Raw genomic sequence first — 14,200 nt, 5'->3', positions numbered from 1 at the left:
GTTCTCCTGAGCTGCCTGTATTTTGAAAGATGATTTGTAAGAATTTAGAAGCTGTCAATTGATATGCAGAGATGAACATAATAAAGACTTTAGTCATTCTTTGGACTATTTTGGATAGTGATATATACAGTGTTGATACATTAAAATGGATGGTAAGAGTCACATGAATCCTAAGGTTACCTAGGCACCCCCTCCTGCCCCCTTTGAAACTCACAATTAGGAAACTTCATGCACATTGCTTTGAATTACTGCCTTTGTTCGGAGGGTCCAAGGATTCTTTAGGATCAGAGGTCGATCTTGCTTTAATGTCTCATCTGGCAAGTACCGCTTACTCTCCCTTCCCCTCTCATGTTTTTGGTAGGCTCCAGAGATGGCTGAAGATGGGAATGATGAGACTATGTTTATTTGTAAGTATGTTTCTCGTGGGGAGGGTTAAGATGCAACTTCCTTCCCAGGTGCAAAATGGGCTCTATGTGCTGCCTAAAGATACTTAAAATAATTTTTAAAAATGAAAAGTCACATCTAAAAGCCTAGATGGTTGGGGTGTGTTTTTTGTTTTTTGTTTTGTGTTTTGAAAAACCGAAAGGGAATTTCACAAGCTCTACATATCCGCTCTTGCTGGATGAAAAACGCTTTGGCTCTTGCCTGGATTTAGAACGAATAGCACAGCCTTCTCTCAGCTATCTACGCTGGGCAGCAGGGATACTAGGATGTATTGACTTTACCAGCCTATTTATGATTCAGGAAGTGACTATGGCTAGAAGTGAGGGAAACGTTTTTGTCAGATTTATGCGTGATATGTTGATGAGACTACATTTCCATGTGCTCTCCTTTCTTGGGGAGGGTTTTTCTCCTCTCCCAAAGAAGAAATTGCAAATGATTCTCAAATGTCTCCAATGAATCTGTTACTGGAGATTAAAAGAATAAATCTTTTTATCATTATTATTTATATTTTTAATGGAATGCTGTATTTATATATATATTTTTGTGCATAGGCATGGATATAAGGAAAACGTCTTGGGGGTGGTTTATGGAAAACAATGCCCATTTTAAATGATATACGGTAATAGAGAGCATCTGCGTTTATTCTGATTTGTTTTTATAACGTGGTGGGATCTCTTAGTTTGGCTGGTGTCTTTTCTTTCCATTTTGTTTCAGCATAGTGCTGGTGAATTCCCTGGAGTTTAGCTTAATAACTGCTAGTCAAGAACTGTGCATTATGTGCTTTGAAGCTTTGCTTATTGTCTCTGCTTGTTTTCTGCTTGTAGGGTGTGAAGACTGTGGTCAGTACCACGGATTCAGAATGTCAGAGCTGGGCCCTGTCGTTATGGTTAAAGATTCCTTCGTGTTGAGCAGGGCTCGGTGAGTGACCTCTACCAAGCTGCATCAGTCTGTTTTCTCCTTCCCCAACCTCCCCTCATTCCTTCCTTCCCCTCCCTCTCTCTCTTGCTCTCTCCTGTGCCCAGAAACAACTGACTGAATGATCACTGTCTGAAATATTAAGAAATCAGAAGTAGTTCATTCAGTTAGTCTTTTACTAAGCAACTACTCTGTGCAGAGCACTGTACTAAAGCCCCGGGAGAGTATAATACAATAAATTTAGTAGACACAATCCCTGCTTTTAAGGAGCTTACAAGTCTAGCAGGAGAGGTGGCATTAAATTAATTCCAGTTTTAAAAAAAGAGTTAGAATGGAGGCGTGGCTAATGTTTTCTGGAAAACACCTTTTCCTCCTCGTTCCTGGAAGGGGTTATCTGTGTTAACATTGATTATGTGCCCCCTCTGAGTCTGGTCCATGGGTCCCTGGATAAGTTTCTTCTATTATGGCTGGGTTTCTCCAGAAAAGAGGAGGTCCCCGCCCACCTCCAAGGCAGGAAGTGACGTGACTTTAGATATGGTTAACCTGAATTTTGGCCTTTTACTTGATTAAATTGTGGCTACTATGGTCGTATTCATGAATCGGTAATAATCATTTTGGTATTTGTTGAGCACTGTGTCAAGCACTGTGCTAAGCACTTGCGTAGGTACAGATAATCAACTCGGCACAGTCACGGGTCCCATGTGAGCTCTCATTTTTTTTGAGTGAAGGTGGGTAGTGCCAGTGGTTATCATTACCATAAGCATTATTTTTGTATCTACTGGGATTCTCTAAGGGAGTATTTGATGGGCTGAGGAGCTAGCTGTATATTGAAATACTTGGTTATTCCCTAGTTGGGTTTTCACTACGCATTCTGGCTGGTGAGCAGTCAGGGAATTAAGGAGCATCCGTCCAACCAACATCAACCTGCCTGGCCTCTTCACGCCACATTCCCAAGAAATCGTTGGCACACAGGCATAGAATGGTCTGGAAACTCCAGGTCTAAGCCATCCCTTCCTTGCCCAGGCATCTGTGTGAGGCCAGCTCCCCATCCCCAAAGAGAGCCTGGACAGCTTACCCATCCAAGCTGGACCAGACCTTCATGCCACATTCCTGAGGTGAGGCTCCGGCTGAAGCACTGCGTTTTTAGCCCATGCAGGGCTAAATTCTGTAAACCATTTGTTGATTCACATTGTCCAGTGGGCTCCAGGAGCAGCCTTGCTGTATGACCTTGGATAAGTCACTTAACTTCTCTGTACGTCAGGTGCCTCATATTATAAAAATGGGGATCCGAGACCTCTTCTGCCTCCTGTGAGACTGTACATCCCGTATGGGACAGGGACTGTGTCCTAGCTGACTATCTTGTATCTACCCAGCAGTTAGAACAGTGCCTGACAAATAGTACACACTTAACAAATACCACAATTATTGTATTATTTTTATTGTCATCAAGTAGCCATGTGTATAATGAATTTGGATGCCCGCTGTCAGCTAAGAGGTGCTGATTTCTTCATTGTAATGGTCAATGGTCAGATGTCCTACTCTTTGAATCACAGCTTTGTTTCGATTCCCAGGTCATCCCTTCCTTCCAATTTAGAGATCAAACAGCTGGAAGATGCCACCGAAGGTGTATTTGCAGTCACTCAGCTGGTTAAACGAACCCAGTTTGGCCCTTTTTGAATTCCAAGAGAGTTGCCAAATGGGAGAAGGAGGCTGCTTTCCCACTGAAGTACGGTCTGGCAGTAGCCCAAGCGCAGTGAGATGTTGGCTGAGTCTGTAGGTGATACCCGGGCAGGGGAAAGAAGTTTGTATGCTGTAATGAGACCAGGTTGCGATGGGCTGGAGAGCAGATTGGGAATGCCTCGTAGAGGAGCGGATTCTGTGGTTTTTCTCGGGATCGGGGGGAGGTTAGTCTATAGTCTCTTCCTTACAATCTGTAGTCTCTCCCTCATGCTGAAGGCAGCAGGCCTCGGCACCAGTGTTAATGGTGTCTGTCAGCACTTGGGAATGGAATGGTGGCAATATACGGCAGCCACTGCTGTTTAGGAGGCGAATGGAAGCTGCATTGCTGGCTCTCAGGCAGATTTTTTCCAGGGGTAAGCCTGGTTCAGGAGGAGAAAGTAGCGAGAAAATATTCTCCTTCCCTCTCTTCCTGAGCATAGGTGCCAAGGCCAAGCTATTGTACCCTATGGAGTTTGGTGGGGAAGATTAAGTCCCCATCGTTGGTGAGGCACAGGGCTTAGAGATGTTCCTGGAACTGTAGTAATAATAAATAATAATGGTTGAATTTGTGACGTGTTTTATTTGGTGCCAAGCGTTGGGATGATAAAATATAAGCAGACTCAAACAGACCCTGTCCTACATGGGGCTCTCAGTCAAAGGGGGAAAGAAACCGGTATTCTTATCCCCATTTTTACAGATGAGGAATCTGAGGCAAAAAGAAGTTAAATGACTTGCCCAAGGTCACGCAGCAGACAACCGGCGGAGCCGAGATTAGAACCCAGGTCTCGACTCTCAGGCCCATGCTCTTTCCACTGGGTCGTGCTGCGTCTCAAAAGCCTGATGGTCATACTCTGCGGTAGCACTATGTAAGCTAACATCCTTTACATTATAGAGACTCGTACCTCACCAAGTCAAAGAAATGATTCATGCAGAGCAAGTGGAAATATAATGCTGGTGATGTTCATTTTGCAACCTGGGTGGGCCAATTTTAAGCAAAGGAGAGGTGGACTGGTAAATATTTTTTGCAGGTGTTCACTATGTGAAGAAGCAGTTATTATTAATAATAATTGTGGTATTAGTTAAGTGCTTACTGTGTGTCAGGAGCATTGGGTATTCGTTAAGCACTGGGGTAGATACGAGATAATCGGGTTGGACACAGTCCCTGTCCCATATAGGGCTCACGGTTCTTAATCCCCATTTTACAGATGAGGGGAACTGAGGCAACAGAGAAGTTTAAGTGACTTCCCCAGGTCTTTGAACAAGTTACACACTGTCAGACTGCCAGTTAAGGGGAGAATCTGATTCTTGACCTCTGGGGCATATTTTGCAGTCCCTCCCCTTTGTCCCTCTTTCCAGGACCTAGTGGAAAGAGCACGGGCACATTTGGTGGGCACATTTGCTAGCTCCAGAGAGCCAAAGATACAGCCTGCCCTCAAGATCTAGCTCTGGAGTGTATATGCATAAGAAGAGGGCATGCTTGTTATGTGACCCAGCATCACAGCCATTTTAAAATAAGGCTAGCATTATTTTGCACCCAGCTAAATAACAATAGTAATAATTGCGGGTATTTGTTAAAACGCTTATTATTGCCAAGCACTGTACTAAGACACTTAAGAGATACAATATAAGTCTGGTCAGGCACAGTCCCTGTCCACAGGGGTTTACAGTCTAAATGGGAGGGAGATCAAGTAATTAAATCCCTGTGGTACAGAGGAGGAAACTGAGGCACAGAGTAGCCAAGTGACTTATTTGAGTCACAGCAGTCAAGAGCAGAGCTGGATTAGTACCCAGGTCCTCTGATTCCCAAACCCATATTCTTTCCCACTAGGCCAAGCTAATTCTTCATCAGACAATCCTGGGCTGCTTTCCCCAGGTCAGACCAACTCCTGCTGCCCACTGATGCCAAGTGCCAGGGTGGTAGGGTATGGGACTTTGTTTCCTTGGCCCAGGATTCCCCTCTCTTCCTTTAGACTGTAAGCTCATTGTGGGCAGGGAATGTATCTGCTAACTCTGGTTGTAATAATAATGGGTATTTATAAGTGCTTTACTATGTGCCAAGCACTGTTCTAAGCACTGGGTTAGATACAAGGTAATCAAGTTGTCCCACATGGGGCTCACAATCTTAATCGCCCATTTTACAGATGAGGAAACTGAGGACAGAGAAGTTAAGCGGGCTTGCCCAAGGTCACACAGCAGACAAGTGGAGGAGCTGGCATTAGAACCCACGACCTCTGACTCCCAAGCCTGTGCTCTTTCCACTAAGCACGCTGCTTCTCAATTGTACTCTCCAAGCACTTAGTACAGACCTCTGGACATTGTAAGCTCTCCAAAAATACCATTGCTTGAGTTTTGTTCTTTCTCCTTTCCCCTCCTTTTCTTCCCATCTGACTTACCCCCATCCAGTGCCACTATTTTCCCAGGTTGGCACAAACCTGATCATTCCTGCTCACATACACCAGAGCTGGGCATCTCATTGGTGTGTTGATGACAGAGGCTCAAAACTCCATTTTGTCCCTTGCCGTAAGCCATACGTAACCCATGCCGTTTTGGGCCATGCGCGGTTGTTATGGGGATCCATAATGCTGCGAATTACAGGCTGGAGAGCCATCTAGGAGTCTGTCAGTCAATCTGAAAGCTCCAAAGTGGCTATACTTTCAATTTTCTCCATATATGTATATTATATACATATATGTATGTGAATATATAAGTATATACATATATATATATATATATATTCCATCACACCCGTACTAAATATTTTTGTCTTGCAAAGCTATTTGAAAAATGACCACATTTTTCTTCCAGGCCACTGTGAAACACCATGCAATAGCTCCAACACATGAAGGTTTGGAGACTCTCAAAAGGAAACTAGTTGGAAGAAAACTAGCTTTTTTCTCCATCTTTACTAAACACAAAACAAGCTAAAATGGAATTTCAGTAGCTGGGATTTAGTTTAGATTATAATTTCCACCTCCATCCCTGGAGATGGAGGGCAAGTGAGACACATACATTTTCTGGACTGGACACAGGGGGATGGATTAGATGACTCCTTCCTATCCCTTCCTTGTGCTTCTGTTTTTAAGAAATGGACTTGAATTTCTAGCAAAGAGAGAGAGGAAAGGACAGATACAGAAAGGAAGGGAGAGAATGATATGGAGAAGGCGCAAAACCAAATTTTCAGAAAGAGATTCGACTGCTTGGTTCTGTTTGAAGATACTGTTGGCTAGTGGTGTACACAGTAACTGTGGGCACAGCTTAACAATTGGGTAGCCAGCTTTTAGCTGAGGGCCCTTTGAAGCTTCATCTTCATATTCATTTTTATGTTTCCTCATAATTCATTTACCTCGAGACTTTAATGGGTCTTAAAAATACACAATCCAGGATACTAGATTCCTTTCTTCTCTGGATCAGCTGGGGGCCCCTCTCCCACCATGGGAGAGAATTGAATCTGAAATACTGGGTGCTCCTGCCCAACTTAATGGCATTTATTGAGTGCTTACTTTGGGCAGGGCAGTTATTAATACAGTTATTAAGCAGTTGGGAGAGTACAATGCAGCAGAGTTGGTAGGCACGTTTCCTGCCCACAACCTGGGTTCCTCTAGGCTAGTGTTCTCCAAACCACGATTTGATTATTAGTCATTCTTTTAGTGTTGGTTCCTGTCACTATATCTGTCTCTCCACTCTCACCCTTTTCCTGGCTCTGTCAAGTCTTCCCTCCCCACAGCCCACTTCTGATATGGAGATTTTGTTTCTTGAGTTCTCTGCACTTGGACCTGTGACCTCTGGGCTTTGGTATCCTCACCACCCCACCCCCAGCCTCACAGCACTTATGTACAAATTGTATATTATACATTATTTTTATGGTATTTTTAAGTGCTTACTATGTGTCAAACACTGTTCTAAGCGCTGGGGTAGATCCAAGTTAATTAGGTTGGACACAGTCCTGATCTCGCATGGTGCTCACAGTCTAAGTACCTGGGAGAAGAGGACTGAGGTACAGAGAAGTTAAGTGACTTGCCCAAGGTCACACAGCAAGCATTTGACAGAGCAAGGATTAGAAGCCAGGTCCTCTGACTCCTAGGTCTGTGCTCTTTCCACTAGGCCATGCTACTTCCCAAATATTTTATGTATATTAATGTTAATTTAACCCCAGGTCTACCAAATGCCTGCTGTGTTATCTTGGGAAAGATGGGGATTCGGTACCCATTCTCCCTTCTTCTTAGACTCTGAGCCCCATATGAGATAGGGACTGGGTTTGATCTGATTGTACTCTGTCTACCCCAGTGGTAGACACTTAGTAAGGGCTTAACCAGAACCATGACTATTATCATTATTGCTTTTTCGTACCCATGGTGACGAATCGGTTCCTTTGGCATTCTTTCTGGCTGATGGGTGCTGGGTGTGGTTTAACCCCACAGGTTTTCCAGAAAAACGGCCTCCGGTTGCTTGGACACCTCCAACGAGGATGACTGCAACTGGATGATGATGGTGAGGCCAGCGGCGGCATACGAGCACCAGAACCTGACAGCCTTTCAGCACAACAGTGACATTTACTTCACCACTTCCCGTGACATCCCTCCGGGCACCGAACTGCGCGTGTGGTATGCGGCCTTCTACGCCAAGAAGATGGAGAAGCCAGTGTTGAAACAGGCCGTCACAGTGGGCAGCGGTAGGTGGGGGAAGCAGTCTTGGATCTTTCTTTGGCTCTGTGATGAATGCCAGGTGCCTTGTTGCTCAGAAGCGGCCTGGTGACTGAAGTGATGAGCTAATTTTGGTTTTAAGTGCTTTTTTTAAGCACTTACTATATGCCAGGCACTTCGTGTTGGAGTAGATACAAGCTAATTGGGTTGGACACAGTCCGTGTCCCACATGGGGCTCACAGTCTTAATCCCCATTTTACAGATGAGATAACTGAGGCACAAAGAAGTGAAGTGACTTGCCCAGGGTCTCGCAGCAGACAACAGAGAAGCAGCATGGCCTTGCGGAGAGAGCATAGGCCTGGGAGTCAGAAGGATATGGGTTCTTAGCCTGGCTCCACCACTTGTCTGCTGTGTGACTATGGGCGAGTTTACTTAACTTCCCTGGGCCCCAGTTTCCTCATCTGTAAAATGGGAATTAAAACTGCATGCCTCATATGGGGCATAGATTGTGTCCAGCTTGGTTAGAGTGCATCTATTCCAGTGCGTAGCACAGTGCCTGGCACATAGTAAGCACTTAAGAAATGACATTTAAAAAAATGTTGGTGCTGTGATTAGATCCCAGGTCCTCTGACTTCCAGGCCCCTTGCTCTTTCCATGGAGGTCAAGATAGCTTTGAGGGCAGGGGTGGAAGGAGCCAACCACTTTTTGTGTAGTTTTGTGTGGAGGAGGCTGGTGTGCTTTCTGGACCTATCTGCATGACTGTTTCAATTACTGACTCTAAAGCTTGAGTCTTTCCTCTTATCCCTGAAGCCAGGTCAGTTTTGGGTATTGTCCAACTGATAATTCCTCTGGTAAAATAGATCTCTAGACTGTTAGCTCCTTGTGGGCAGGGAACGTGTCTACCACGTCTATGTTGTACTCTCCCAGGCACTTGCTCTGGTGCCTGTACCTGCAGTAAGCACTCAAATACCACTGATTGCTTAAAACGGGCCACCCATCAGTAGGCAAAACAAGACACCTGCCTCTGCCTCTCAAATTGCTAAAACTCTTCAAGCTTTTACTCCAGTCCCAGTGGTTTCCTTTTCATTACTAGCCCCCAGGCATATGTGCAGAAGAGCAATCTTACAATTCCCGTCCACTCCATTTGATGGATGCATAATTGCCATAGATGATGTGCAATACATCTAGGATTTCCATATGTTATATCTGGGAGTCTGGCGATCTGGGTTGGGTGAAGGCGCCCAATGCATTAAGGGGGAAGTGAAAAGATGTCAACCCGGGGTTATTGTTTAACTAAGTCTTTTGAGTTACATGCGGTCTCATTGCTGTGATGGCGTTTTGTTCTTCCGCAAGTTGTTATTCCAGAAGCAGTGGTTATTGCTGCCAGGGAACATGGGCAGTAGATGGATGAGCAGGTCTGTATGTATTTGGGGCTTCCTCAGCAAGCCAAGAGTTTTTATCCCCCTCAGGAATGAAAACTCTTTCCCTCTCCTGCTGCCATCTGTGGACTGAATGGGAAACGAACTCAGTATTGATTTGTCTGGTGCCCTGCTTATCTGTTATACCAAAGCCAATGACCTTCTGGCCCAAACATAGACAAGGGCTGACCCAGAGTTTAGGGAGTGGCTGCAGGGTTAACCTGTTCTGTCCTTGGACTATTCTCCATCCAAAGAACTCGATGGAAATTGGATCAGTTCCTTGTTGACTGGTGATAAGAAGGTGGGAAGGGAACAGTTCTACAGTATTAGGGAGCCATTTTACAGTTCTGGAACCCCAGTCTTCCCTAAAGCCAACCGGAAACCCCAGATAAACCTTGACAGCAGCCCGCTGTCTCCAGGTCTTTCATCTTCCCAGGACTTCCACAGTCATCCAGTCAATCAGTCAATTGTATTTTTGGGCGCTTACTTTGTGCAGAGCACTGTCCTAAGCCCTTGGGAGAGTACAACAGAATTAGCAGACACGCTCCCTGCCCATAATGAAGTTACAGTCTAGAGGGAGAGACACATTAATGTGAATAAAATGACTGAACTCTATTGTGGGAATGTGCAACAGTCAAGAAGCCACTCACCTACTTTTCTTTCCTGTTTGCTATCACCCTGGTCTGACCAGTGCAATGACCTTATGGTTCTTTGTTCCACCTTTCAAGGTTTAGGCCAAAGAAAAGGAGCTTGAGCTTATGCTTGATTTGTTTTTCATTTACTAGAGAACATTTCACTGTTCAGTCTGGGAGCCAGGTTTGGAATAATTAACAAAGTCTGGATAAATTTAACCTTGATTTCTTGGTGAGGTGCCAGCTCCGCCAGCAGAGCCTGTGACTTTGTAGAAGCAGTACTGAAATCATTGTTCAGAAACACACCAAGGTTGAATTAGTTCTTGACAGATAGCCAATCAATCAGTGGTATTTATTGAGTGCTTACTGTGTGCAGAGCACTGTACTAAGCACTTAGGAGAGTACAATGCAAGAGAGCTGGTAGGCATGTTCCCTGCCCACAAGAGCTTACAGTCTAGAGGACTGACCACTTAAGTATTTTTCTAGGTGTTTTTTTCCCTTCCTTTCTGGACACGTGAGTAAATCACTTCTTGGAAATGCAGTGGAAGGTTCAGCTGCCAATTTGCATCCCAGGTTTTACTCATTTAGTTCCATCATTTATCTCATATTTTAAAATGTGTGTGTATGCTATTTGTATAATTTATGCTTTTGTCATATCATAAATTATTTCTATTCTTGTCTACCCTTTAGACTATAAGATTGTGGTGGGCAAAGAACATGTCTACCAATTCAGTTGTATTTTCCTAAGCGCTTAGTTCAGTGCTCTGCACACCATAAGCACTCAATAAATACCACTCGATGATGCTGAAATTATGTAGTTATGCTAGCAATAATCACATGTGTATTGGCCACCTCTAGTTGAAAGTTTTAGGAGAATATTTTAATTTGGAGTGTACTCGCTTGTGTAACTGGAAACTAAGTAGTAATAGAAGACAAGGAAATACAAGCAGTTCCATTTATTTTTTCTTTTTTTGTAAGAAGGAGCATGGCCAAGTGGATAGAGTTTAAGGCCTAGAAGTCAGAAGGATCTGGATTCTAATCCCAGCTCCACCACTTGTCTGCTTTGTGACCTTGGGCAAGTTACTTTGCTTCTCTGTGCCTCAGGCACCTCATCTGAAAAATGGGGATAAATGCAATCGAATGAATGAATAAGACCGTGAGCCGCATGTGGGATATGGGACTTTGTCCACCTGGATTAGCTTGAATCTACTCCAACACTTAGTACAGTGGCCTGGTAAATAGTAAGCACTTAACAAAATGCCATACTACTAATTACTAGCCTGCCAGGCAAAATGCATTCATTTTAGTTAGAGCAGAGCATCCTCACCAGCCTCACCATTTATGGGGATAGCTGGTGATGATGGTGTCTGTTCTAGGGGAATTTGGGGAGAAGCAGCTGCTGTCTCAAAGGTAGGGCATGACCCCCCAAAGGCAGACCTGACCGAAAAAGGCAGCAGCAGAATGCGGTCCAGCAAATGAAGGTCTTGGGGAAAAGGTGGTGCAGGACGGCTAGGGTGGAATTGGTGCCCTGAGGGTCAGAACTGGCTTTGGGAATTCTATGGTGATCTAGCTGAGCAGTCTGGGGGAACATTCAGGCTTTGAGATGAAAAAAATTGAAGGAAAAATGTACTCGCTGGCTGTAGCTGCTCCAGTGCCTCCAATTGTTGCCCATCCATCTCTGTATCAGGCAGAAATACCTCACCATCTGATTCAGAGGTCTCCCCCCAGTTATCCTCGCTCTCCTACTGCAGTCCAGCCTACCCATTTTGCTCCTCCAATACCAATCTACTTACTGTACCTCACCCTCACCATTGACCCCATGCTCACAGCTTCCCTCCTGCCTGAAACTCACTCTGACTCATATCAGACAGATCAGCACTCTCCCCATCTTCAGATCCCTACTGAAATCATAGTTGCTTCAGGAAACTTCCCAGGCCTAAGCTTTCATTCCCCCAACCTATTTTTCTTCCCTACTGCCGTTCCCATGGATTTAGCCCCACCTCCTAAGCACTTATTTTACTGTCTGACTGTGAGCTCCTTGAAAAGAGGGCTCATACTTAACAATCCTATTGGACTAAACTCTCCCAAAGGCTTTGTACAGGATTATGCACATAGTAGGTACGAATAAATACCATTGATTTCAGGCCCTAGAAGATGTTTTAGGTTGGGGGACGTAATCCTTAAAATATATTTTCGATATCAGTTGTAGAATGAACTGGATTATCCTGCCCAAGGTTACATGACATCTTTCATGTGGGGATTCAGTTCTGTGGGTTAACACCGGTTTTTGGAAGCTAGGTTCTAATTGGACGTATGTGGTCTTAAATGAGGCTCTAGTCTTTTTATGCCTCTCCAGCGTATTTCACCTGGAATGCGAAAGATGGGACCAGGGCAATGAATTCATGCAGTTGCCCTCTAGCTTTTGCAGCCTAATGAAACAACTCTGACAAACAGATTTTTCTTTAATGGTATTATTGAGACTCCTAGAAAATGCATGTGAATTCATTGTAGAAACAATATAGGCCTCGCAAAGTAATATGTATCTTTCCCCTGACACAACTACAGCATCCCCCGGTTGGTGAATATGATTGAAGAATCCAGTTAATGTCACCCCAGACTGGGGTCTGTTTCTGACAAAGGATGCTTGGAGGAGCCGTGTGATGGTGTCATCCTCATGGTTAGGGAACGTGCCTTCTAACGTCTCTAAATTTTCCCTCTAAATAACCTATTATAGACTCATCATGCATGGACATTTCATGCAAACAGTAGCATACAAAGTAATAGCTACCAGTTCTATCCAATCAGAAAGTATCAACAGAGTTTAGAAAGTTTTATATTATCTGGAGCTGTTCTGAGCCTATTGATAATCAATCAATTGTATTTATTGAGCACTTACTGTGTGCAGAGCCCTGTAATAAGTGCTTGAGTTAGTACAGTATGACAAAGTAGACACATTTCCTGCCCACAATGAACTTACAGTCTAGAGGGGGAGATAGTCACGCCAGAAGATGGTTTTGCTTTTGTTGGTTTTTTTTTCACTATGCATTTTTACCAGAATACCAGCAGAATTAGGAATCAGTCTTCGACAGTTTGAGCCTGCCTAGATAAAGCAAAAATCATTGTCGGAAGAAAAGGTCATGTGCTTGTGCTTGAAGCCAGACATGGTAAGCACTGCAATGGGAATTTTCCTTAACCCAGGGTTCTGCAAGAGCACCTGTCTCCACATTAGAGAACTAGCTGTATGTTGTATTATGAGAATTATTGTTGTTTCAATAAGCACTTTCTACGTGCCAGAGCATTGCACTAAACACTGGGTACAGACAATCAGATAGGACCCAGTTCTTGCACACTATGTGAGACTCACAATCTTAGAAGTGGGGCGAGCCAGTATCTTATCTCCATGGTACAGGTGAGGTCAGAGGCTCATGGAGGTCAAGTGACTTGCCCAAAGTCACAGAGCGGGCAAATAGAGGAGCCAGGATTGGAATCTGGGCCTCTTGGTTCCCAGTCCTGTGCTCTTGGCACTAGGCTGTTTTGCTTCTCTCGAGGTAAACCAAGGCAAGGACCCTAAAAGTCAGGGTCGGGCCCAGGCTGGTGATGGGTCATCTCTCCTGTGTGCAAAGAAATAACTTCCTTAGATTGAAAACCTTTTGCTTTTCTTCAGATGCCTGTTTGGCGAGGATGGAGTGTGACAGGGAAGGAAACAAAATCACATCTAAGCCACCAAATGCAGCCTCCTCCAATAGGAAGAGCAAGAAGTGCATTGTGCCAGCTGCTGAATTTGAAGGTGAGTCAGTGCTGGGCTCTCTGATGCGCTTGGGAAAGTCCATCGAAAGTAAAACACCCGTTCCCTGCCTATAAGGAGCTTTGCTCGCCTTGGGATTTGTGATTTATTTGAGATGTTGCCCAGTGTAACTCCTGCGTAGAGGAGAGACAGGGACTTTTATCCATTCCCAGAATTTTGCCAGGTTTCAAGTCCTGTATCCCTCACTCGTGTTAGCTTGTGATCTGTTCTGTGGGGTGGGGTTTTGTGTTGTGAAGGTGTTTGCTTGCTCTTCTCACCTTGCTTCTTCCTTTGTCCTCCGAATTAGCAAGCGTTCCCGAAAACACTGTGCCTACTGAAGCAGAGCCCAGCCAGTGGACATGTAAAGTGTGTTCAGCTACATTTCAAGAACCTCAGCTACTGACAGGTAAAAAGAAAGAGGAATGCATCTAAAGGAGATTTTAAACTGTGCATGGGGAAGCTCTGCTTTGTGCAGTCTCACTACTCCATTCCATCAGTTCCTCTCCCTGTTTTCCCACTCCTTCTACCTCTTCTCTTTGTAGTGATCCCTTGTGAAAAGATCTTTTTTTAAAGTTAAATAAGGAATGCGGTCTTTAAAAGTTGCTACATTTAAACCTGGCCTTTTAGATTTTTGACCAATGTACAATA

At 44.4% G+C, this 14,200-nt stretch overlaps 1 protein-coding gene across 1 annotated transcript in view; it reads left to right on the top strand.

Moving 5' to 3' along the window:
* The first annotated feature begins 362 nt into the window (after positions 1-362).
* PRDM15 (PR/SET domain 15) overlaps positions 363-14,200 on the top strand; it is a 44,815-nt gene continuing 30,977 nt past the window's right edge. The window contains 7 exon segments of the mRNA XM_029083161.2: positions 363-407; positions 1,269-1,362; positions 2,931-3,033; positions 3,036-3,085; positions 7,497-7,747; positions 13,433-13,555; positions 13,860-13,958. Of these exon segments, the coding sequence (XP_028938994.1) occupies positions 371-407; positions 1,269-1,362; positions 2,931-3,033; positions 3,036-3,085; positions 7,497-7,747; positions 13,433-13,555; positions 13,860-13,958 (757 nt within the window). The 5' untranslated portion in view covers positions 363-370.

This window comes from Ornithorhynchus anatinus, chromosome 18 (genome assembly GCF_004115215.2).
Source record: "Ornithorhynchus anatinus isolate Pmale09 chromosome 18, mOrnAna1.pri.v4, whole genome shotgun sequence".
Classification (NCBI taxonomy): Eukaryota; Metazoa; Chordata; class Mammalia; order Monotremata; family Ornithorhynchidae; genus Ornithorhynchus; species Ornithorhynchus anatinus.
Note: the sequence above shows the minus strand (reverse complement) of the source record. Positions and strands in the feature narration are given on the sequence as shown.